A 27,342-nucleotide genomic window follows, 5' to 3' on the forward strand; every position below is an offset into this window, starting at 1 on the left:
TCGATCCATCCATCCATCTCATGATCCAGCATGGGAAATTCAGAAGTTTGTTCGTCTCTAAATGTTCTGATGAATTGAAAAAGGTGGACCCTGTTGTAAACAAGTGTAATGCTTTATCAGTGTGTCGTCCACAGTAACAGTCTTTGTATTGAGTTGTGCTTTCATGTGAAATGTACCCATTCTGCAAACTGTTAATAAATACTTTATATATCAATCAATCAATCAATCGCCACAAGCAGCACACCAGGTAAGATACAGTTAGGGTAAAATAGTTACTGCAAAGAAAAAGATCATGAACAATAATGAACAATAATAGCCTATATAACAGTATACAACCTCTAAAACAATGAAAATAAGAATACACACAGGAACCATGACACAAAATTGGCTATGTACCTCAAACCATTATGACACAGACTGGCAATTGCTTTACTATACAATAGGTTAGCATGAAGATTCTACTACTGTACAGCATCTGACAATGGCAATCTTAACACGACCACAGTGCATACGGCCTACAACACACCACTCTATGCATCACAATGAACATCACAGCATTCTACAGAGAAATCAACAAAGGCTATCTCAACGTCCTCTGGTGATGTCACAATAGTTAGCACAACGGATCACACAATAGACAGAGCTTTCCTGCCCAAACAAACAAAGAAAAACCTTCATGTCTGCGTGGATGTGAATACACACAACTGTCCCAGAACACACATAAGCAGGTACGTATCCCAGTGGCTGCTCCACAGTTCCTACATAGATTCACACTGTCAGCTAAACGTGTGTGTTGGTAGGGGGGGGCACACACCACAGTGTCCGCATGCATGAACACACACACGTGCACACGTTTTATGTTATCCTTTTAGCCCAAATGTATGACTGTACGTCATGCTGTTTGCATTTTCGATCAATCAAGCAGGCCCAAACCCACCAGGCTGAGTGGAAATAGCAAATCGAACGCAAATCTTCTGTAGGGCCTATGGGGCCTGCCCTACACTACACTATTACAATTTGCTCCTGAACATCTGATGTCTCAACCATCCATTTCATTGTAGCCTAGTTGATAATATATATGCATGTAAACATTTATTTTTCAGTGAATTAATTGTGTGAGCAATTGTTAATTACGCAAACATTGACCTTGTGACCTTGTGTTCTTATTGGTGAAGTTTCTAAAGATTGCTATGTCACTTTAGAGACAATCCTACTGCTCACCATGTGCCCTGCCATGCTGCCTCTATCACATTATATACCACCTCTTACAGAAACACATACAGAGACAGAGCAAGGGTGCGAGAGCTGAGCGCTCCTATCTTGTTGGTGGTCCCTCTCGTTTGAATTTCTTCCATATACTGACTGGTTGACACACGCACACGCACACACACACACACACACACACACACACACACACACACACACACACACACACACACACAGGTTTGTGTAAAGCACCGGATCTCAACATAGGGTCTGGGGTCCAGGGAGTCCCCAGGTAAATAACGTGGAGGCGGAAGGCAGGCGAAATGTCCACTTCCGGTTTATTTCTGGTTGTATCCGTTGCTTAGGATCAATCATCACACAAGCACCGAATCTCACAGAAAAAAGGTCACATGGGTTTGTACTAGTGATGCACCGAATATTCGACCGCAGAAAATATTCGGCAGAAAATGGCTAAAAATGCATTTTCGGCCTATTTGGTTTCGAATAGTGTATGCAATTAATGCATTCAAAAGAGCTGAATAAATGTTTTATGGACACATAATAGTGATTATTATTTAAGTAAAGTTTTGCCAGAACCATTTCAAGACTTGGGAGGGAGGTTCATAATAATTATGAAAATTAATTGAAAAGGAATCAGTTGGCCTCATGGTGGCGCTATAACAGCCCACTTTACATTTTTCCCTATAACTCTTGAACCGTAAGTCGTAAAATCAAAATGTATTTTTCCATGGATTCCTTGGGTCATGACGCATATAGGCCACGCCCATTTCGACCTGGGAAGAATTTCCACCAAATTTGAATTTTCTTCAAAATACACTTTTTGCTCTTCCGCCTACAGATTTTGTCTAAATCTCACAAAAATCGGTACACTTGATCTCTGGACGTATCCGATTAAAACACCACAGGCGTAATGTTGGTAGTCTGTATCGTTTGGCCGTAATCACCGTCCGAAGTTAGTGGGAGGGGCCTATTTTACAAAAAAAATCCACAAATCACGAACGGAATGTCCAATCCATCCCAAATTTGAATCACATTCGCGGGTGGTTTAATCAACGCAGAGCCAAAAGCAATTTCATTTTCATCCATAGGGGGCGCCGCAAATGCGAAAAATGTTTGTTGCAAAAACATGATTTTTGGGGGATAAATCCCCTCAGAATTACTTACGCATGATCACAGGGGTGACGCGACATTGTAATTGGCTGGCAACATTTGTGGGAGCGGCCTATGTAAGCGGCTGCGGCAACCACACTTTGCAATTTTTCAAAATTGCGACTTTTCTAGTTGCCTTCCTTGATATATAATTGAGCATCAACGACCATCACCTGGGCACAGTCACACAGCTCCCCACTACTACTCTACTACTGAAAGTGACTGCATGGAGTCTGTCTCATTTCTGTAAAATCGATATACGATATATCGTTACATGCCTACTGAGCACGGAATGTGATGTTTGATGATAAGAGCACCCCTCACTTCACACAAGTGTGATTTTCTTGAATTACTTGAGACTTGGACTAGTCTCAAATGACTTGAGACTTGACTTGGACTAGTCTCACATGACTAAGACTTGACTTGCACGTGCACTAAAAGACTGTTTTTGCTCTGACTTTAAGGCACAATGGCTATGGTTGCTGACTAAGTAATCCTCTTTGAATCACTCTTGAAGCTTTGCTCTGTACCAATCCCCTGACTCTCCATGCTGGTGACGAGCCATAGCCCTGCCAGAGCAACTTAATACATATTTCCTGGACATTTCTATGTTTTTGTTTTGTTGTCTCCACCAGGCCGAAGGCATGGGGAGAGAGTATGTTTTGCACTCCGTCCGTGTGTGTGTGTGTGTGTCCTTCCTTCCTTCCTTCCGTCCTTCCGTCCGTCCGTTATCAGCTAATCTCCGGTACCGTTGGCCCGATCCATGCCAAACTTTGCACACACACTCCATGGATGCCAACGATGAACCTCTGCCCCAAATATTCCTCAACGGCCTGTTATAGCGCCACCATCCATGAGGCCGATTTAGGCAAAACACATTTCTGTAGATTACTCGTACACATTTTATCCATACATCACACAATTCGGTATACACTATCTCCATAGTCATGTGATCAACACAGATCTGCACAATTTCCATCCTGATTGGCTAATATTGGCTTCCAAAGCCTACATGATTGGTCCGTTTCGAACAAAATGCCACAAATCACAAACACTGTGCAATTTCCGTGAAATTATACACACACATTCCCACTAGGCCGAGGACGACATGCCACTCATTCTTTTCCAAATCAGCCTCATGGTGGCGCTATAACAGGCCAATTCCTGTTTTTAGCTATAACTTCATCAATCTGTATACAACTTATGTATGCGCACTCACTAGAGGCCATGGAAAAACATTGTCCCTGCATCCCTCCACATCTGCCGGTTATAGCGCCACCATGAGGCCGATTTCTGCACATTGCTTATGTTAGTCGCACAGATTTCATCCAAATCTCACGCAAATCGGTACACATGATCTCTGTAGTCATGTGATCAAGACGAGTCTGTTGGATTTATCAGATTCTACACTGATTAGCTAACGTTGCCTTCTAAAGTTTTCAGGAGTGGCCCATTTCGTTCAAAATGCTGCACATGTCCTGCTCATCCACAATTCTATCCTCAGAGATTCTATGAGTGATCTGGCTCTGCATTCCTCAACAAATTGTTGTAAAAAACAAACAAACAAAAAAACATGTTTATATTACTCCTAAACATTTTGCCAAACATCACACACACACACTCCTATCCTCCTGGTGGAGACCTGTGTCCAGAAGGGCACTTTTTCTAGTTTTATTCTATTTTGTTTTTCATAATTGGACACAGCAGAGATTGTGCCAGTTTTATTCTCTACTGTGGATTTTTGTCTTTTGCCACTTCAATTATTTTCATGTTCTCTTGCTTTCAAGTACAAAGAAACAAGCAAAGGTGGATTATGAGGTGTTTAAGAGTACCCAACTTGATCTGCTATGGCAATGTACCTTTCGACAAGTGAGGACGGGAGTTACAGTGTGCAATTCAATGCAGGTCAGTGTTTTCAGTTCAGAGGCAGTTTAGTACCTGTGTGTACAATCGGGAGAAGTAAATGATCTGCGTAATCTGCATTCTGCATAATAGTATAGAGTATATTTTAGTTATAAAGAATTCATTATTCATTGTAGGAAATAAAAGTGTTTACTTGATGAGACTGCAATTATGTTTACTCTCCATGGCTGTAATGGATTTGTAATCTACTGATCTTGCCATAGAAATAGACTTGAGAAAGCTTCACAAGCACAACTCTGTAAGACTATTCCTCTCATCCTAACATTCACTACAATAGTTATAGGTCCATAAATCAGGTAGCTTTAAGGTACGGCCATGACAGCAATGGTATAGGAAAAAAGATATATAATATATATATTAATATAATATTAATCATATTCGGATATTCGGTATTCGGTTTTCGGCCAACTGTTTCCTATATTCGGTTTCGGCCAAGAATTTCCAATTCGGTGCATCCCTAGTACCTTGAACCCACCCAACTAAGGCCTTTCTGCGAGCATGGAGTTTACATGTTCTCAGTGCATTCCCATTGGATTTCAGTGTTCTCATTCCCTCAAACACCAAAAGACATGTTGTACATACTGGCCTTAAAGAGTTGGAGCTGGTCCGCGCAGATGCAGCCCAGAACCTCACACCTAACCCCTCCTCATTATGCTAGGGTGGGATGGCTCAGAGTAGAGGACACCACAATTTGCAATGGGCCTGGTCTTCAAGATACTCAAGGGATCAGTGCCCATGTAGCCTCTGAAACCGCAGGCGTTTTGTTGGTACCCATGTAGCCTACCTGTTAAACTATTTCAACAAAGTGAGAGAGACGACACACAGGCACAACACCAGAGGGAGCTCCACTCATTTTGTTCAAACAGTACAAACATGGGATTAAATGAATTCTACCGTTATGCTTATGCCACCAAAATGTGTGCCTCCTTACCAATCAATCTTTATATATATAATATATATATATATATATATATATATATATATATATATATATATATATATATATATATATAAATCACGCCTGTGTGAAGTGAGGGGCGCTCTTATCATCATACATCATATCATTCATCATCATACATCACAATCACAATTTGCGTCTTCACTTTTCTGTCCTTACTTTTGGCTTCAACACCAAAAGCTGGCCATAGGAGGCCCTCAAAAAACAATACAGGGGACAACACAACAAAAAATAAAACAAGAAACAGGAGAAAAGAAGCACATAAAAAACTCCCTCTCTCCAATGTCTCCAGAAACAACCACCTTTAAAACCACCACAAGAGAGCACCTTCTACTTCTAAGCTTGAGGCCCAGATTTAACCAACTTCACTTTATTTGCATAGAAAACATCAGTAACTATAATGGATTATGGTTGGCAAATATGAGGGCAAAGCATTATTCAATCAGCTGGTCAGCTAGGTGCAGAGAGTGGTCTGACTGAGCTTTTTATTTTTTGGATGATGAAACGTCAGCACTCTGGATATCAACAATCTCATCGTCGTCATCTGCAAAGGCATAGAATTAATGAGAGAAATAGCGTAGTGAGCTGGATGCAATCCTACCTGGAGGGGAGAGAACAGATGGTGGAGGTGAACGGAACACTGTCCCCCCCCCCCCCCCCTCCCAGTGAGCTGTGGCGTTCCACAAGGTAGCATAATAGGGCCTTTACTGTTCCTAATATATGTTAACGACATGACATCAGCTTGTGACTGCAACTTGTTCCTGTTCGCAGATGACTCAGCACTGCTGGTCTCGGACAGGAACAAGCTGCAGGTTGAAAAGGCCCTCAGCTCTGAGCTCGGTAGAATCTGCACCCGGCTCGCTGATAACAAACTATCTCTACACCTGGGAAAAACTGAATCCATTCTCTTTGGTTCGAATAGTAATCTCAGCAAGGCTAATGACTATACAGTGTATATTACAAGCACTGCTGGGAGACAAACCCACACAAACAATGTACAATTATGGTATTTAGCAGACACACAACACAGGTGCGGGGTTTGGTGGGAGGTTCCCCTTACTCCTATTGTAACTTTTGATATTTTTGGGACAGTAAGCATTTTTGCATACTGTAAACGCACTGGTGTTCTATTTGGTTCGTAGGGATCGATGAGTTCTTTGAGATATTGTGGTGCCTGACCATTGAGAGCTTTGTAGGTGAGGAGAAGAATTTTGAACTCTATTCTGTATTTAACCGGGAGCCAGTGTAGAGAGGCCAGTGAAGGAGTGATATGGTCTCTTCTTCTGGTACCTGTCAGCACACGCGCCGCAGCATTTTGAACTAGCTGTAGGCTTTTCAGAGATTTACTTGGGCAGCCTGACAATAGCGAGTTGCAGTAGTCCAGCCTTGAGGTAACAAATGCGTGGACAAGTTTTTCTGCGTCATTTTTGGACAGGATGTGCCTAACTTTTGCAATATTACGCAGGTGAAAAAAGGCAGTCTTTGAGATTTGTTTGATGTGAGATTTGAAGGACATATCTTGATCAAAGATAACTCCCAGATTCTTTACAGTGGCCTTGGAGGCCAAGGTAATGCCATCTAGGGAAAAGTTCTCGTCGGCTAGTTTGTCTCTTAGGGGCTTAGGGCCAATAATGATAACTTCCGTTTTGTCAGAGTTGAGGAGTAGGTAATTACGGGTCATCCAACTCTTTATGTCTTTAAGACATGCTTGAAGTTTGACTAGTTGGTCCGTTTCGTTCGGTTTCATCGATAGATATAGTTGAGTGTCGTCCGCGTAACAGTGGAAATCTATAGAGTGTTCCCTGATGATGTTACCCAGAGGGAGCATATATAAAGAGAAAAGTATTGGTCCAAGCACAGAGCCTTGTGGAACTCCGTATTTGACCTTTTCACGTGTTGAGGATCCATCATTGACATTAACAAACTGAAATCGGTCAGACAGATAGGACTCGAACCATTTCAGTGCGACATCCTTGATGCCAACCAGGTGCTCCAGTCTCTGTAGCAGGATGTGGTGGTCAATAGTGTCGAATGCAGCACTAAGGTCCAGCAATACCAGTACAGAGAGGAGGTTATTATCTGCTGCAGTCAGGAGGTCATTTGAAACTCTCAGCAATGCCGTCTCAGTGCTGTGGTTAGCTCTGAAGCCTGACTGAAAGCCTTCGAATATATTGTTGTTATGTAGAAAGTCACATAACTGTTTGGCGACTGCTTTCTCGAGGATTTTGGAGAGAAATGGAAGGTTTGATATGGGTCTATAGTTAGCTAGAATGCCTGGGTCAAGAGTAGGCTTTTTGAGAAGAGGTTTGATTACAGCTACCTTAAAGGATTGTGGCACGTAGCCTGTCACCAGGGACATATTGATATTGAGCAGGGATGTACCAACCGGGGGCAGGACCTCTTTGAGTAATCTAGTTGGAACTGGATCCAGGGGACATGTCGTTGATTTTGAGGAAGTTATCATTGAAGTGAAATCAGAGAGCTCGATTGGGGAGAAGCTGTCCATATATATATATTTGGGTGTGCGGCCATCTCTGGGACCACCATATTTGGGGGCAGTCCAGTGGGGGCCGAGAGTAGTTGTAGATCAATTTGATCTCTGATAGTTCCTATTTTGCCAGTGGAATCATTACTTTTTGTCAGTTTTGCCAGAGTGTCAAAAAGGAACTTGGGGTTACTTTTGTTTTCCTCTATTAGGGATGAATAATAGGTGGCTCTGGCATTGTCGAGGGCCTTTTTGTATATTTTGAGGCTATTCTGCCAGACTATACACGATTCTTTCCGTTTGGTTGAGCGCCATATTTTTTCAAGTTTGCGAGACGTTCGCTTGAGATTTCTAGTTTCCGAGTTGTACCATGGGGCTAGCCTTTGTTGCTTTATTACTTTCCTTTTCAGGGGAGCGACAGAGTCAAGTGTCATTTGAAATGAGCTTGTGACACTATCAACAAGGTGATCGATTTGAGAAGGACTATAGGTGTGCGGGTGTATATTTGGAATACGAGACATCTCACCCCGGTGAGTTGTCTTCACTTTTTGACATGTCGGGGTGAGTTGTCCGGACAGCTCACCCCGGACAGCTCACCCCGGAAAGTGAAGACAGCTCACCCCGGAAAGTGAAGACATCTCACCCCGGTGAGATGTCTTTACTTTCCGGGGTGAGCTGTCTTCACTTTCTGACATTGCGGGGTGAGTTGTCTGTACTTTCCGTGGCACCCATTACAGTAGGCATAATTCAATTTCGGATCTAACTATCGGTTCCTACAGACGTGCGCAGTCACGGCTAATTATTTATTTATTTATTTATTATTTATTATTTATGGACATGCTAACTCTCGCTTCTGAAGTGAATGCCCCAGTGTGGAGATGAGCACACTGCACTGCACAACTTTTGACCAAAATGGGACAGCACACTGCACTGCACACAGCACAACTTTTTTCTTTCTTTTTGTAGATATGACAACTTTTTAGTGCACAACTTTTGACCAAAATGGGACAGCACACTGCACTGCACACAGCACAACTTTTTTCTTTCTTTTTGTAGATATGACAACTTTTTAGTGTTTTTGTAGCAAACTGATGTTTTTTTTTTATGACAACTTTTTACTATATTTTTTAGTTTACATTTTTTCTATACTTAACGTTTTTCTATATTTTTTTGTACAAACTGATGTTTTTCTAAACTTTTGATGTTTACCTTTTTTTTATATTTTTTGTACAAACTGCTGTTTGAACTTTGTTTACAATGTTTCTATATTTAAATAAACTACATTACATTTGACCGTACATTTGACTCTTGTGTTATATTCTTGTGAAATATTCAGTAAAGTATAGCTCAAAGGCTACATATTCAGTCAGACTTTTGGTGAGTTGTCCTGACAACTCACCCCTAAACGTGAAGACATCTCACCCCGAAAGTGGCCAAAAGTGAAGACATCTCACCCCGGAAAGTGAAGACATCTCACCCCTAAAAAAGCAGGGGTGAGATGTCTTCACGTTTAGGGGTGAGTTGTCTGGACAACTCACCAAAAGTGAGTTTAGGGGTGATTTGTTTAGGGGTGAGTTGTCTGGACAACTCACCAAAACTCACCAAAAGTGAGTTTAGGGGTGAGTTGTCTTGTTACCTATATTTGTACGTCTCTAATTGTTTTGATGAATTGAAAATGGTGGGCCATATTGTAAACAAGTGTAATGCTTTATGGTGTCGTCCACTCACAGTTAACAGTTGTTGTATTGAGTTGTACTTGAAATGTACTGTAAATCTGCAAACTGTTAATAAATCAATCAATCAATAGGTTGAGAATACATATATAGGCCTAAATCTAAACAGCAGCCATAGTGACTCATAGATAGAACTTGACTGACACCTAGTGGACAAAAGGGTTAGTGGCATGGTAGGTCTGACATTGCATCACTGTAAAACTGTGTACAATGTTAGAGAGAGAAAGTTAGTGTTGGATGGCTCCATTCAGTAAAATTAACCTAAAATACCCGATGTTTGTTTGTTGCCAATGTTTAGCCTATTTCTAGGTCAACTTCTAAGATGAGTTTTAAAAGAAAACAAGCCAGAAAAACGTCTCAGTGCTTGGAATTATCCACGAGGCTGAACATGGCTACTATATTCGCCAGTTACTTATTACATTTAGTAATAATAATAATAATAACTGATGAATTTCAGACTCCACTCATTCACAGAGAATGGGATCTGGGATCAATTAACTTTGCAGTTTACACATCCGGTCCAGGGCGGATAGAGAAATGGTGAGAGAGGCGTAGGTAGAGAGAGAGAGAGAGAGAGAGAGAGAGAGAGAGAGAGAGAGAGAGAGAGAGAGAGAGAGAGAGAGAGAGAGAGAGAAAGAGAGAGAGAGAGCCGGATATACAGTAGGAGGGCTTTAGACCGGATATCAGTCATGCAGTGCTCCCCCGCCCCTCCCCGTGACTCCTCATCTACATTACGTCATTGAGACTTGCTTTGCTCGCTGTTTAGCCTGTTTGATGATGATGATGATGATGATGATGATGATGATGCATCCTCAATGCTTCTATTGAAGCATCATCATGCACTTGAAAAAATATTGAAACCACATCCTTTGGGTGTAAATTCCTATCTTCAATCATAATACATAAACCATACATAAACACAGTAGGCGGGACTTCCTTTGAGTGGAACGAGTGCGTCTGGGGCTGTTTATCTTTGTGTGCAGAGGAAGGCAAGCAAGACCCGCGCAGAAACAGATAACAAGGTAGGCTTGTTGACAACACCATCGTTTATATCATTTTAGAATGTGTTTGTATTTTGTAATGCGACAGCTTTCGATTTGAACGTCTCCTGTCCGGAGGCTACATGCACTGCAGTCCTTTGAAAGTGACATTGTCCGTTGGCTGTCTGTTTATTAACGCGTAGAGCTCGTCTTATTAGCAATATAGCAATAAGCAGTAGCACTATAGGCTACTGACACTGACAAGCAAGTTGACTCGTTGCGTTACTGAATGCTGCTGCCGATCGCTGGTGGAACGTATATTTAATTGTATGATTGATTGTCTTAATGTCGTAGCAGAGGCAGACAATGTCATCGCCCAGTTGCCAAATTTGGTATGACATAATCATTACCCCCCCCCCCCCCCCCTGTCATGCATTTCTTCATTGCAATTTATTACGACTTCAACTAACATGTTCCCTCTCTATTAATGTCCTTATGATTCTTGATATTTTCTACTGGGTTGGCCACTTTCAGCCTGCCGTCCTTATATTGGGCAGTTCATTATAGTGTGTGTGTGTGTGTGTGTGTGTGTGTGTTCTCCGTGGATCGCCACCTTGCCGTGGTGGAGAACCTTGTGTGTTCCAATGAACCTGAGAGCGATGCCGTCGGGAGCTTAGTTTAGCTCCTGGTAGGGTCACCCATGGCGGTAAGGTCGAGGGGGAGGTTCCAGACAAAGAGCGATCCAAAACAAGACCTCAACGGCGGAGTGTGCGGATGATGGCAGCAGAGAAGCTCCACAACGGACATAAAGGCGGAAGAAGGCTGCAGCAAAGATGGGCCCCCAATTGTCTTGGTTTCCTTGCCATTGGACCCTGGCCTTCTCTTTGTCAAGGACAGTGTGGTGGCTGACTGTGCACCAGTCTCCCCACTTTAAAAGATACCACGCACAGGCGTTCTCCTGAACGGACCAACCATTACCCAACCCCCCCTACAAGTCCTATGGCGTCCAGGAAATGGTAACGGGAGCAGGACAGTGAAGTCTGGGAGCTTCTAGCCACGCACTGGCACATAGGCGGTGGGTGTCTGATTCAGTCGCCTTGCTCTCGGACCGAGGCAGAGAGAGCATCTCGGCAGCTGCACCCACGTCTGAGCAGCCCTATTCAGGGTCCACTCTGCTCACCCCACATGGGGAAGGGGCTAGAAAAGGTGCCCTAAAAATAGCCTGCCTCTCATAACCTGACTGGATTACCGCATCCAGTGGGTTCACCTTTATAGCGGTCGAAAAACAAGAAAAACTAAAACAATGACAATGAAAACAATGAACTTTGGAGCATGGAACGTGAGAACACTTATGGACAGTGCCTCCAGCAATCGTCCAGAGAGAAGATCCGCAATCATTTCCAGGGAGCTGAAAAGGTGGAATATTGACATCGCTGCCCTGTCTGAAACCCGCCTGGCCGAGGAGGGGCAACTAAAGGAGGAGAAAGGGGGATATACCTTCTTCTGGAAGGGAAAATCAGCTGACGAACCCAGAATCCATGGAGTTGGATTTGCCATCAAAAACCGGCTCATCTCCCAACTCTCCGAGTCTCCAGTAGGCATCAATGAGCGTCTCATGACCCTAAGACTGAGGCTCTCAAACGATCAGATGGCCACTGCTGTGAGTGCCTATGCACCAACCCTGGACTCACAGGATGAAGACAAGGAGACCTTCTATGCAACTCTAGACCAGGTTCTATCGAGCATCCCGAAAGAAGATAAGATCCTTCTGCTCGGAGATTTCAATGCCAGGGTTGGCAAGGATCACATGCTCTGGAAGGGCACTTTAGGCAAAGAAGGTGTTGGGAATGTAAATTCCAACGGAGTCCTTCTTCTGTCAAAGTGTGCTGAACATGAGCTTGTGATTACAAACACCCTTTTCCGTCAGAGAAACAGGCTCAAAACCTCCTGGATGCATCCCAGATCGAAGCTTTGGCATCTCATTGACTTTGTCATTGTCAGGGCTAGAGATCGTAAAGATGTTAACCTCACCAGGGCCATGATCTGCGCGGACGACTGCTGGACAGACCATCGACTCATCCGCTCTACAATGAACATCGAGTTGCGGCAGAAGAGGAGGACACAAAGGAGACTACTCCGCCCTAAATTTAACATCAATAGCCTTGGAGACACAGACATGGTGCAACATCTTCAAAACACCCTATCTGTGAGACTCCCGGAGGAATATCCTGAGGATGTGGAAGAACATTGGAAGGCTTTTAAGACCACACTACTTGAGACCAGCAAGGATACCATTGGCTACAAGACCAGGAAACACCAGGATTGGTTCGATGACAACGACATCGAAATAGAACATCTAATCAATGCCAAAAGGAAAGCCTTTTGTTCTTGGCAGAACGACATCAGCTGTAGGGACAAAAGGCAGGCCCACGCCAAGGCAAAGGCACTTGTCCAGAGCAGAGTGAGAGAGCTGAAAAACCAATGGTGGATGGAGAAGGCCCTGGAAATCCAGAGGCTCGCTGACTCTGGGGACACCAGGGGTTTCTTCAATGCCACCAAGGCTGTCTATGGGCCCAGCTATCGAGGCCTAAACCCTCTCCGCTCTAAAGATGGACAAACACTGCTGAAGGACGATGCAGGTATCAGTTCAAGGTGGCGAGAACATTTCCAAGAGCTTCTAAACCGAAACACCACAGTTGAGATGGAAACAATCAACCAGATCCCTCAGCGACCCATCATGGAGCATTTAGGTGATCCCCCCACCGAAAGTGAGGTCCAGGAGGCCATCGGGAAACTGAGTAATAACAAGGCCTCCGGACCAGATGGGATTCCGGCAGAAATCTTCAAGCAGGGTGGACCAAAACTCATTTGCCACACCCATAGCCTCCTTGGTAAAATCTGGGAGAAGGAGGAAATCCCAGCCGAACTCAGGGATGCCCTGATCATCACCATCTTCAAGAAGGGAGATAAGGCGGACTGTGGCAACTACAGAGGCATCTCCCTCCTGTCCACAGCAGGAAAGATACTGGCCCGTATCTTGGCCAACCGTTTACTGCCACTGTCAGAAGAGATCCTACCAGAGTCACAGTGCGGCTTCCGTCCTGCTAGGGGAACCTCTGACATGATTTTTGCAGCCCGTCAACTGCAAGAGAAATGTCGGGAACAACATCTACCGCTGTACATGGCATTCATCGACCTCACAAAGGCCTTTGATTCCGTGAACAGAATTGCCCTCTGGGGTGCCCTCTCCAAGATCGGATGTCCGGACAAGTACGTGAGGATCTTGCGTCTGTTACACGACGACATGACGGCAACGATAGTTGGCAATGGCTGCTCGGAAACAGCTTCCTTCAAAGTTGACACTGGTGTCAAGCAGGGCTGTATCATTGCACCAACCCTGTTTGCCATCTTCATCTCTGCCATTCTTCACCTCACGAGACAAAACCTGCCTGAGGGAGTCAAGTTTGTGTACAGGACTGACGGTGGGCTCTTCAACCTCAACAGGTTTAGGGCAAAAAGCAAAGTGGACACCTCTTCCATTACAGAGCTCCAGTACGCAGATGACAACGCTCTAGTTGCTCATTCTGAAGCGGACCTCCAAAACACCTTGGATGCTTTTGCTAGAGCCTACCGACTCCTAGGACTTGACATAAACTTTAAAAAAACTCAGATCCTGTACCAACCAGCTCCTGACACACCCTTCCAAGCCCCCACAATCCATGTGGAAAACCAAACTCTGGAAAACGTGGATCAATTTGCATACCTTGGCAGTCTTCTTTCCACAAGAGCTGTCATTGATGCAGAGATTAACCACCGCATAGGGTGTGCCAGTGCAGCCTTTGCTAGGCTGAGAAAGAGAGTTTTTGAGAATAGGGACATCCAGACCAACACCAAGCTCCTTGTCTACCAAGCTGTAGTTCTGCCCACTCTGCTTTACGGGGCTGATAGCTGGACCACCTACAGCAGACATCTGAAGGCTCTGGAGCGATACCATCAACGATGTCTCCGCAAGATCCTTAGGATCAGTTGGGAAGAAAGGCGTACCAACATCAGTGTTCTGAAGGAAGCCAACATCCTCAGCATCACCACAACCATCATTCGGCACCAGTTGCGATGGACAGGCCATGTCATCCGCATGCCCAACTACCGCCTCCCGAAGCAAATGCTGTATGGCCAGCTGAAGGAAGGTCAACGCACCCAAGGAGGGCAGAAAAAGAGGTACAAAGATAACATCAAAACTCACCTGAGAAAGTGCCACTTCAACCTCAACACCTGGGAGGAGGCTGCCCTCCAGAGAGGCATGTGGAGCAGGATGGTCCATGAAGGCACAGCACAACAAGAAAAGGACCTCCACAGTGCCACAGAAACCAAAAGGCAACTGAGAAAGGAGAGACCTACCACCAAGCCAGCTCCTCACACCACCACCACCACCCCCATGACAACCATTCACATATGCACCCACTGCAACAGAGACTGTGGATCAAGGATTGGCCTCTTCCAGCACTTGAAGACCCACAGATGACCAGACCCACCGACAGGAGGACAATCATACTCGTTCCGAGTGATCGCCGATGATGATGGGGTGTGTGTGTGTGTGTGTGTGTGTTTTATTATATATTCAATAACAATAACTCATAAATAAATCAAATAGGCCTATATGTTTACAAACAAATCTCCATTAGTGACTATTGATTGATTGATTTATTAACAGTTTGCAGAATTACAGTACATTTCAAGCACAACTCAATACAAAAACTGTCAATACAGCATTACACTTGTTTACAAGAGGGTCCACGGTCCTTTTTCCCATTCATCATAGATCCGTCAGTCCAGACCAACTGGTTACAAGTTATTTAACTTATTTGCAACCAGTTGGTCCAGTCCGACTCCGTCCACACTCCACACCAAAGCAACTTGCATTGGTGTGGACTGCGCTTTACAGTCATTGATTGAAATATTTATTAACAGTTTGCAGAATTACAGTACATTTCAAGCACAAACTCAATACAAAGACTGTTAACTGTGAGTGGACGACCCAATTAAGCATTACACTTGTTTACAAGAGGGTCCACCATGTTCAATTCATCAAAACATTTAGAGACGTACAGATAGATACTACTATATAGTCAAAGAACAGAACAGGAATTCATCATAAAGGAGGTAAAAAGGGAAAAGAAACATATACAGTGAGGGGAAGGGGGGGGGGGGGGGGGGAACTACACCTACAACAAGCTCACAATGTGTCATGATGCAAATCATGCAACGCAAACTGAGCTTGTAGCTTGCCTATCCTTTGCTATTTTAGTGCCACACCATCGTGCACTGAAATGTATAAAATGTATAAAACTGTGGTTGTTAACTCAGTTCACGTTTTTGTGTGATTGCAGTCACTCAACAACCGAGGCACAGTGATGAGCAGCTACTGTTCCCAGGTCTGCCTATGGGCTCTTCTCCTGCAAGCAGTCTCCATGCATTGCATGAACTATCATGGGCAACGGGGTCACGGCTTCAGGGATCGGCCCAAGCTACTGCTGGTGTCGTTCGATGGCTTCCGCTGGGACTATGTCCATCGGGTCCCCACGCCCAACTTCGGCGCGCTGATGGCTGAAGGTGTGAGGGTGGACAAGGTAGAGAATGTTTACATCACTAAAACCTTCCCCAACCACTACAGCTTAGTGACGGGTCTGTATGCCGAGACGCACGGCGTCGTGGCCAATGAGATGTACGACCCGGCCCTCAACCTGTCCTTCTCCATGGAGACAGACAGCATCTACAACCCGCTGTGGTGGGATCAGGCGGTGCCTCTCTGGGTGACCAATCAGAAAGCGGGAGGGCGGAGTGGAGCGGCGATGTGGCCTGGGGGTGACGTGCAGATCCACGGGACGTACCCGACCCGCTACCTCCCATACAACGCCTCGGTGAGCTTCGAAACCCGGGTGGAGAAGATAGTCGAGTGGTTCTCCGCACCAGGGGAGGAAGCCGTGGATTTTGGCGTTCTGTACTGGGAGGAACCGGACGAGAGCGGTCACAACCTGGGGCCCGAGAGCCCCCTTATGGACAATGTTATCGCCGAAATAGACGAGAAGCTCGGCTTTCTCAGGAATGAGCTGAAGAAGGCAGGGCTGTACGAGAGGGTGAACCTCATCATCACCAGTGACCATGGCATGACTCAGCTGTCCCGTGATAAGATCATAGAACTGGATGAGTACGTGAGCAGAGATCTGTACACCTGGGTGGACAAGAGCCCCGTGGTGGGAATACTTCCTAAGGAAGGTACTAAAAAATGCCGTCTTTTATACATTTCAGTTTTGTTCAATAACCGTTTACTTCGAAAGCCTGTTCCTTTCGGTAAACCAATGCAAGTAAATCTCTTTTGTAGAACTTTAATCTTATACTGGATGTCATGGATTGTATGTAGATGTGTGATATCACAGATGACTGACATCATAGACTGAGCACATACACTTTTCTAGTTTGTAGATGTGTTCCAAATTGATGTTAGTCCAATTAGTTTGATAATGTGTTATTCTACGCAAAGTTACCACTTTGTTTTTGACCAGCATTTGATTTGTTTATCAGTACTTCTTGCGTCAGAACAAAAATGTAATCTATGAAATAAAATAAAGACATTGGAAAAGTGCATGAGTCTCTTTGAGGAGAGCAGTCTAATATAGGATGAACAATCTGAACATTCAGGACCCTTAAATCAACGTTCACCATGCACACCTATTCACAAACGTTCATGCATGCACACAATGTATTTGCAGTTATGCACCATACGGTGGGGTCTCATACAGGCAGCGAGTGATTGACAAACATCAGCCTCAGTGTTGAATTCAGATTTGTTCACGTTTTGTGCAATGGCATGTTTACATGAACAGAACATGATAAATGTCTATGGAACCACTGAATAGAACTATAATTCGGGAGAAATCCAGGACAATTTTGTAGCGAATATCGAAAACCGGGACATATTGGTGTTACTCGGGACACGCAGCTTGAAACCAGGACAATCCCGGCCAAACTGGGACATCTGGTCACCCATAAGCACCGATACATTTATGCATTGTTGCCTGCATTTGAGTAACATTTGCCTGCATCCTTTTTTACAGGAAAGTTTGAGGAGGTGTACAGCCAGTTGGCAGATGCAAACCCTCAAATGGTGGTCTACAAGAAAGAAGACATTCCAGATCACTTCCATTACAGCAATAACATCAGGATCATGCCCATTATCATTGAGGCCCAGGAGGGCTGGACAATCATGCAGAACAGAACGGACCCCTTCATGTGTACGTATCGACCCAGCAACATTGTCTTTATGCATCATCGTTGATACCACCATTGTCTTTAACACGTCATCTTTGATATTACCAATATTTTTGGTAGATCAAACCTTGAAAATATTCCTTGAGTTGAACTAATACCTTTTGTTCTGCAAGGAGATGTTATGCAGGATGTATTTAATAATTATTTTGTCCACTGATTGTGTATAATCATTAAACAAGAACACTGGAAAATCAATTCAAATTTTATTACCGTTTAATAATATTAGGACACATTCAACATAGTTCCTGTTTAGTAGCAAACCTATTTGACGTAATTGACTTAGGGCAACTTAGGGCGACCAATAGCTGAATGTAATGAGAAGGTCCCCGGTTCGACCCCCCGGTCAGCTCAGTCCTCAGTATGCGAGCAGGATACTTAAACCTAACTGCTCCCCGGGTGCTGTATTAATAGCATCCACTCACTGCTCCTAATAGGGTGGGTAAATAAATGCAAATGAACATACAGTAGGCCTATATAAATAGTGACAAAAATGTCATGGGCACTCAATGTTTTATTATAAATTATAATTAGCAATAATATCACACTTTCCAACTGTGTGTGTGTGTGTGTGTGTGTGTGTGTGTGTGTGTGTGTGTGTGTGTGTGTGTGTGTGTGTGTGTGTGTGTGTGTGTGTGTGTGTGTGTGTGTGTGTGTGTGTGTGTGTGTGTGTGTACGCGCGCGCGCAACTGAATGAATGCAGGGGGAAACACTAAACACTGACTATATAGATTATTGATTATCACTGAACAAAGGTCGATACTGTAATAGAAATAATCCATATCTTTTGAATCCCCAGTGGGGAATCACGGATACAACAACTCCCTGCCCAGCATGCACCCTGTGTTCGTGGCCCGCGGACCAGCATTCCGCCGGAGCTACATCAAGACCACCATGCGTTCCGTTGACCTTTACCCTCTCATGTGCCACATCCTGTCCCTGCACCCTCTGCCCAATAATGGCTCCCTCTCCAGCGTCCAGGACCTCCTCTCCTCCCCGGAGCCCGCTCCCCCCACACCCAGCGTCCCTGTGAGTCCCTCTGGGTCTTCCTATGCCCCTGCCATGGGCTCCGTTCTCGGGGTGTTAATGGTGATCGGTTTCCTGGTGGTGTTTGTCAGACAGGTGACCATCAGACAGCTGCCCTCGCTCCCGCGCAGGAGTGGCGAGATGTCGGAGCCCCTGCTGCAGGAGAACATGCGTCTGTAAGCAAGGAAAACGAAAGAAGGCGCAAGAGCGAGACGAGAAGAGGAGATAACCCCCAAGATGGTATGTTCTGTCCAGAAGCAACCACTAAACGACTTCCCTTGCCCTGCTACACACCTGTTCTCTGTCCTCTTTATGACCATGGGGATCTGAGAGAAAATTTAACAACTATGTCTGTGATTAGTTTTTATTATTATTAGTCTTTTTGGTCTTCGCCTACCTTCATAATTGTGTTTTAGGGGAGCATGTGCAGTATTTAACACGGTCTTGTTTGACCTGAGGTCAAGGGAAATGTGTTTAAGGGTTTGTTTCACGTTACAGGCTTAATCAAGAAGAAAAACCTTACACAGGCTACGTAGTCGCTTTGCTTTGATTGTGACTTTTACTTGATTTCATCTCGTCATTAATCGTTGACACATCACTCATCATTAAAGGTCCAAAGCAGAGAGCAGAAGTTTACCCTGTAGTTCATGTAGATATTAACAACGGTGGGTCCACCCGTCTATACCGATATAAAGCAGATTTGGCGTGCCGGCAGCTAGTGGTACCAAGACCTGCTGTCAGTTGTGAATGCTGCAATTGGTCTGAAACGCTCTATAAGCATTAAGTGTGCTACAGTGTCAGGAAACGTGCCGCTGGCTCGGTTGAGTCAGTGCCCTTCTAGTACAGTAGCAGATATAGGAAGAGGATACACCACTTAGAATGTGAGGCTCTCAATATGCCAAACTGCTGCTGGTGTGTGTGTGTGTGTGTGTGTGTGTGTGTGTGTGTGTGTGTGTGTGTGTGTGTGTGTGTGTGTGTGTGTGTGTGTGTGTGTGTGTGTGTGTGTGTGTGTGTGTGTGTGTGTGTGTGTGTGTGTGTGTGTGTGTGTGTGTGTGTGTGTGTGTGTCATATTACTAGCTTGCCCTTCAAGTAATTACCATTTGCCTTTTAACTTCATGGAGTGTGTCTCTCTAACAATTGTTTGTGTGCAATTGTTTGTGTCAATTAGTCTATGTTTGATAGATTTTGTTGGGGCAGGTGGTGTGTGGGGCATATTTCTTTATGACTATGCCTTTCATTCATATGCCGGTCATACCCATGCCATTTGTTGGTGAAATGTGACGTGCATTTGGTATTGGTCAGTATTTTGTCTTAGGGATTATAAAGTTTTTGTTGATGTTTGGTTGAGAAGACTTAGGCATGGCTTGCGAGAGCTGTTCCCCTTATTTGCACTAACGGATAGAAGTGAAACCGAGAGAAAGGGGCAGTGGTAGGATGCTTTTAGGTCATGTATCATTTTTGCACTCTTCGTTTGTAGAATCTTTTTGAAATAATATAAAAGATAGGTGCCTCTTCCCCCCCCAAAAAGCTTTTTAATCAGCATAATCAGAAGAGTACAATCCATTTCTGTCAATCTTAATGCTTATAATATTTTGTAAATTATCTTTTAGAATAATTGATTGAATTTTGTCATTAGGATTTTAGATGGATTAACTTACCTGTGCCCACAAAAGACAGACATCACTGTGATATCCTTTTTACAAAATTTAACTTCGTAAATTAAGAGCATTTATATGAGAATTACTAACTTTTCTGATAATTGTCTTATGTTAAAAGAATGAAGTGTTGTCTGGTGATTTCCCCCTTGATTTACTGAGAGAAACAAATATATTTAATATGTAATTTGAAACCCATGCACTGGAAGACAAAGGATAATGGATCAGGTTTATTTAAGATAATTGATTGTGGAATTTGGGAACATGTGGATGTTATACTAAAGAACTAAACTACCTTTGCCATGCTAATGGAATGAGTCAATCAGTTCTGAAATAAAAAGGGACTTGTGTAACAGTCAAGTGCTATGGCCTTTTTTTCTGTGTGTGTGTGTGTGTGTCCATGTGGACATGAATAAATAGTTAAAAATGTATACTACAAACATGGCACATGCCTATATGCGCCTATATTTATGCATACATGTGCAATACACAATTGTTGCACACACATCCAAAAAGGTATAGGTATAGGCTAAAAGCCTATACAACATGCATGCATGGGTTTAGATAACCCCAGGATGAGCGTATAGAGGGCACATATGGGGCTAGGGTTTAGAGGTAGAAATATTCCATTTCCAATCCCAACATACAGAATAGAATTAATTACCAAAACGATACTTGCACCAAACTTGTAGAGTGCATATAAGCCTTATTCTCTACTCATTACCCTACTCTGCATTTTCAATCAGGACTGAGAGTCTGCAGTCTGCACCCTGCACAGAGCTACAATGACCTCTACGGCGCAAACATTTACATAAATCACCTGTTAACTTCCAGGACCAAAGTTCTTTTATGAGTTATCGCAAAGAATGTGCCCATGCGCCGCGCGCAGTCAGTCAGTGGCAGCACGCAGGCTGGCGTGTGTCGCTCTCGTCTGTCAGTCTCAGTCGCTCCATAGTAGTCCATACATACCTGACTGACCCAGGTGCGCCACTCCAGGAGGACCCGCTGACATGGAGAACATTTACGAGAAGATAGATGATGGGAACGTGTACGACACGGCGCCCATTGAGCAGCAGCGGGCCGACAGCCCTGCAGCAGCGCCGGCGGACGCAACGTACGAGAACCCGGGAGTCATTTACGAGACCCCGGCGGGTGAGGTGAAGGATGAGCCCCTGTACAGCGAGGTGCAGGTCCACGCCTCCTCCGACGAGGGAGCAGTGGAGGAGCGCTCCTCGCCGGCCTACATGGACTCCAGGGACGGCGGCGAGGACGCGGATAAGCACAGCGACAAGGGGTCGTCATCTTCTTCATCCAGCAGCGACAACGAGGAGGAACAACAGGGAGAAGCAGCAGCCGAGGCCGAAAAGGTGGAAGAGAAGGTCGAGGAGGAGGTCGCCGCCGAGCCACAGCCAGGGGTTGTCCTGGTCGTGGAGGAGGCGCCGGAGGTCAACGGTGACGGACCCGGCTCTAGGCGTTCATCCTCGGCTTCTTCTTCTTCATCATCCACTCCCGGGGACGAGTCGTACGACCTCGCCCAGGGAGATCATGACGCACCTGAGCCCGAAGAAGCTGTAAACAGCCTCAAAGCTCTGGAGAATGTCACCCTGGAGGATGAGCCCAAGCAGCCTGAAATCGCTCTGTTCGTCAAGGTAAGATACAGCTGGCATGGCATCAAACAGGATATTACAGCGTAATAAATCAGAAGAACAATTTAGATTTTCATTTTTGAGCCGAATGCGAAAGAAAATAAAAGCCTGGGTACCGAGACTAGAAGAACCCAGACAGCCTGAAACTGAAATCGCTCTGTTCGTCAAGGTAAGAAACAGCTGGCATCACAATTATTAGGCTAGAGCATAAAGCATAATACAAGAACACAAGATATAACTCACCATCAACTTCAGTTTAATGTCACATCACAAGTTTTTTGTTTTATACACTATGTGTGGAATTATTTTGTGCAAACTTCCCACCAATTGCAGTTACAAAAATAATAGAGGAAAAATTGCAAATCTATGCATAGTCAGTGATAGTGTATAACACAATGATCTTCACAATCACATTCAATATTGATTTATGCATTTGCATCATGCTCCGCATGGGCAGCCCACTTGTAGGATATTAGTGTATAATATGACCTTATCTCCATCAGTGATAACAGCCTCAAGTAACAGTCTTCGCCTCCCTCTGTTTGCCAAGAACAATATTTTTTTTTAATGGTATACCATCTTGTTTTTATCTCCATTTGCTCTTATTATTGGCTGGTGTGGTCACATTTGTTTCAGCCACAAACACTTTTGCACTCATGTGGAAAGCAACAATAGCTTTGATTTCTTTCCGCTACTCCATATCGAATGGCACTACATTCTGTGTTAGTAACCCTGACTACACTAATGGGAATATCTGAACAAAACCACAAAGCTTCAGTCAAATTAATTCAATGTCTATCCATGTTCACGAGTTGATGTGTCGTGCTGCTGTAAAACCGAGCATTACAAGGATACAACCACTGACTTATGTTCAACTCAGAGATCGCTCACTTCAAAGAGAGGATACAGCTTCGGCTTTCTGTCAGTCTCAAACTTTAATGAAAATAAAAGAGGTGATACAGCTGTTCCAGTGACAGATCTTGGCATGAAGCTATTATAAATTAGTTTCTGGAATATGCGACTCTGGTCTGGGTAATGCAGCGATCCCAGCTGTCTTTTCCTTTAATCCAGTGGTGGCTTGATGTAATCATTAACTAGTTTACTGTATGGCCATAGAAACCAGGGGTGAACTCCATGCTTGAGCAAATTTGTTGTGTGTTTTTGTGCCTTTTCTGATACAGCCTGACTGTAATCTGTGCTATCTGTAGTACATTCAGAGGTCACTTTGCTGATTGGGAAACAGAGACCGAGTGAATCAGTGGCTTTGAGTCACATACATAGGATTGTTTCAACTCAGCAAAAGGCGCATAGTAGCTACATGTTCTATTTTTGGCTTTTGAGGAGAATGTTTAGAATACCTGCACTATTTTCAAACAAGACAGATAGCAGGTATAGTTTCAGAAGGAGAGAAAGGGTAGGAGAGGTAAATGACCTCAGGAACATTACACCCATGGGTCCAGAGAGTGAGAACCAAGCCATGCTATGAAAACGTCCATTTCCTGTCAGTCAGTCCCTTTTTTTGAGAAATATAATACAAACGATTCAGGTAGAAAAACCACAGCACAGACAACAAGAAGAGAAAATAAACAAAACAGGACAAATAAACAGAAAGACAATACAATACCATACAATAATAATACAACAATAATATCAGGGTTCGGGAAATAATTCAAATATGTGTAGCAGTTTTTAATTTGTTTTGTTCTTTACATCAGTCAGTCACTTATTATGCCCATAGATGGTCTTGTGACATCACGTGACAGGGATCAGGGATGGAGATCCCTGATGTCATAGTAAATGTGACCTGCCGTCGCAATTAAGCCCATATATGGAGTTCCCTGATGTCATCAATATTGGCCAGCAACTCTACATCTGACCTCAAACTTCAAACCCTTAGATCTCCATATATGGATATATGTCATTCCATATGTTGATCCTTCCCCATCCATCCTTCCTCTTCAATGTCTCCCTTTTGACTGATACCTGTCCATTCAAACTCGAGACGGGCCTGCCCCAAAGTTATTAGTGCAGCCGCGCCTGGCAGCCCGAATAAAAACATACGAATGCTTTACAGGCAGGCAGTGAAGCATATTACACTAAGAGACAAAGCATAAAACAAGAAACAAAGTGCAAGGTATAAAGTGCATCTATATGGTTTAGCAGCGTATTTATAGGGCAATACAGAATTTAAACTAAAGTAACTTGTGCATAAAGTGCAGTATTTCTTTCAAGTAACATGGGGGTAGAGGTCAATGGCTAGTTGGGTCTTAGGGTTAGGGAGTCTGAGTGAGGCATTGTGGATCATGGAACAGTACTGGCCTACGGCTCTGACAATACAAAACAGTTTGCCCTCCAAATGATTCCGTTCATAGCTATTACATAGCCTAATCATAAGCATAGCATATGAAATATCAAGTTTTTTTAATCTTGCCAAGTCAAAATTGAGGGGGGAAAATTCATTCTTAGACTTTCCTATTCGTCCCTGAAGGACTTGTTTTTTCTAATATTAAATTTAGCTGGCTTTGCAGGTCATTTCAACACATTTTCTTGATGGTGAGAATATAAAATCCAGCTGGTGGGATTTGGGAGTTGTTTAACTTTGGATAAAATGGAAAACCCGAAGGACATTAACACCTTTTGAATAGCATGGACAGATAACGGTAGCCTACATTATGATGGATGACAGCCGTAAACATAAACATGTCCTATTATCATATTAGTATATCACCATGGTTATGATCAACATGGACTTACATACACCAGCTCACAGACCATGCATAGTGGGTGTACCAATAGAACGGCCCCCTTCCCTGCATACCAACCCAGCCTCTATCTGCCATTTCCAAACCCACTGAATCCAACAAGTGGGTAGGGCTGGTTTCACAACCGTTTTATGTTCAACGATTGTCATAAACCAAGCCTATATAACTATAAAAACATGTTTGAGATATGGTTCCATTGTTGCTATCGGCTTGTACGCTGACTCGCCTGCTTTCTGTGATATACTGCAGGCAGGCATGTTGAAAATGACTGTTATCACTTTGCATTAATAGTCTATTACAAATGGAAGTTCTCATTGAGGACTAAATCATTTCATCATAAGTGGTGACCTAGAAATCTTTTAACACAATGTAGAGCCTACTTTATAGTATGTAAAAGATATGGTGGTAGCGTCACATATTACTGTATTAACATTTATGTAGAAATATGCAAAGGTATTGGCCAAGACTGACAATAGGTTGTTTGTTTGTGTCTCCAGCTGTCCAACAACAAGGCTGTATTTTATGTCTCCGAGTCTGAATATACTACTGGCAGTATTTGTGTGCTCACAAAGGCTTATGGCATTTCTCATATAAAGACAGCTCTTTGGCCTTTGTAAGTGCCTGTGTCTTCATAGACTGACAAAAACTGTTATCTTGTCACATACAAGTGTAAAATGTTTGTAGTTATGAGTGGAAGGTTCAAAGAGACCCTGTTCTCTCTGCTTTAGGACAGATAATGAATGGCAGTTACTAATTGATGTATTGGGTGAATGATTAGCTGAAGTCAGTGATTTGAGCTTCCTTGTGTCTCAAGAAAAGCGGCGAAATCAAAGCCATTTTGACCATCACTGCTCACCTTTGCTTGTTATCTGATAATAAAGAGGCATACAGAAAATATATAATGGAATACAATTTAGTTTAACTTCAAGCCTGAGGGTTTTACTGTTTATAAAACCTTTTTTAATCACTTTTGGGCACAAAAGTTCCAAAACTGTGGGGCAGCCATATAACCATAGCTTAGAGGGTAGAGAGGCCATCTGGTAATTAGAAGGTCACTAGATCACCCCCCGGCCCACCAGCATATGTGTCAAGGAGGACACTTAACCCCTAACAGCTCCTTCCCGAGCGCCTTACATCAGCTGAGTGACGTTTAAACTGAATTTCCTGCAGCATTAATTAAGGTCTAACTAAAACATATTCAGAAATACGCAAAACTAGCAGCGTGTTGTGAGCCCTGCATTATCAAAATGTCTAAGATACATGTACCAATCCAAAGCATACAATACCATCACTGATATGCTGGCCTGGGTACTGAAACCTGAACACGCTGTTCGACTGATTGATTGTAACGCCGGGCAAATGCAACGATTTGTGTGTAGGCTATACACTATAAACACTATATGGGCTAGTAGCTACCACAGACATGCAAAGCAGAAATCCTGAGAGATTAGAGAAGAGTAGATGCTCTATCTATATAAATGTTGAACAAACAAATGCTATTTTGACAAATTACGTTGTTTATTGGACATTTTGACGGTTGATTGAATACACTTGAAAATGGGAATTAATAGGAAGACACTTAATGTTTCTGCACATTAGGCCTATATGTTTGGTGTTGCAGGGGGGTGTGGTTCAGGTGTGGTTTGTTGTCAGCTGTAAACCTTTAGTGCAGCAATTGACACCTGTCATTAATCGAACTGATTGGCTGTCAGATTGTAAATGGCCATTTGACCCTGAAAAGGGCTTACGATGAGAAACAGAACTGATCCAGCCTTAATTGCTTTATTGATGTTTGAATTGAGATATTAAGTGGCTTCTGTAAAGCATGATTACAGAGTTGTCCATAAAATTTAAACTTATTACAAGTGGTTATACAAAATTAAAATATAAACACATTTCTAATGCTTATAATGGGTTATAAAGCCAAGGTATAACATTTCATAATCATTTGATATTGACATGTAAAATAAGCATATCATATGTTACTTACATATGGTTAATGGTACTAATAACTATACAATTGTCATCATTATTTCTGCATTTATTTAGGTCTCAGTAATATTCATTTGTCCTCTAGGGCTGTATGTTGGTAAGGCCACCAGGAGAGGGGGCTATTCTAATAATGGAACTATGGAAGTAGTTTGAATTGGCATCACTTTAACCTGCCCCACTTTCTGCTGCTTTTCTGATCCGGAGGATGGTGGATATAATGACTCGGAAAGACACTGTTGGCCATGGTTGAATGCTTGTATACATATAGTAATATATTCTTAAGGAAATAGTTTTTTATTGCTGGATATGAATGGTCTAGTCACTCCATACTGAGTGCAGTAAATAATTCCTTTAGTGGGTGCCACTGTGCTGTCAACAGAGGTTTTCACAGTGTGACGTGTCGCATACAAGCCATTCAGTTGGCTTGTACGGCCGTGGGCCCGCTATAAAAACGAAAGCCAGTTTCCTGAAGTTAAAACCAAA

General features: G+C 43.5%; 1 protein-coding gene across 1 annotated transcript in view; it reads left to right on the top strand.

Annotated features, from left to right (window-relative positions):
• Positions 1 to 10,253: 10,253 nt before the first annotated feature.
• LOC306941006 (uncharacterized protein) overlaps positions 10,254 to 27,342 on the top strand; it is a 30,905-nt gene continuing 13,816 nt past the window's right edge. The window contains exons 1-6 of the mRNA XM_079526309.1: positions 10,254 to 10,497; positions 15,843 to 16,728; positions 17,568 to 17,744; positions 18,578 to 18,807; positions 18,897 to 19,164; positions 21,456 to 22,108. Of these exons, the coding sequence (XP_079382435.1) occupies positions 15,867 to 16,728; positions 17,568 to 17,744; positions 18,578 to 18,807; positions 18,897 to 19,164; positions 21,456 to 22,108 (2,190 nt within the window). The 5' untranslated portion in view covers positions 10,254 to 10,497; positions 15,843 to 15,866. The remainder of the gene's footprint in view (positions 10,498 to 15,842; positions 16,729 to 17,567; positions 17,745 to 18,577; positions 18,808 to 18,896; positions 19,165 to 21,455; positions 22,109 to 27,342) is intronic.

Source organism: Electrona antarctica, assembly GCF_951216825.1.
Source record: "Electrona antarctica genome assembly, chromosome: 17".
NCBI lineage: Eukaryota > Metazoa > Chordata > Actinopteri > Myctophiformes > Myctophidae > Electrona > Electrona antarctica.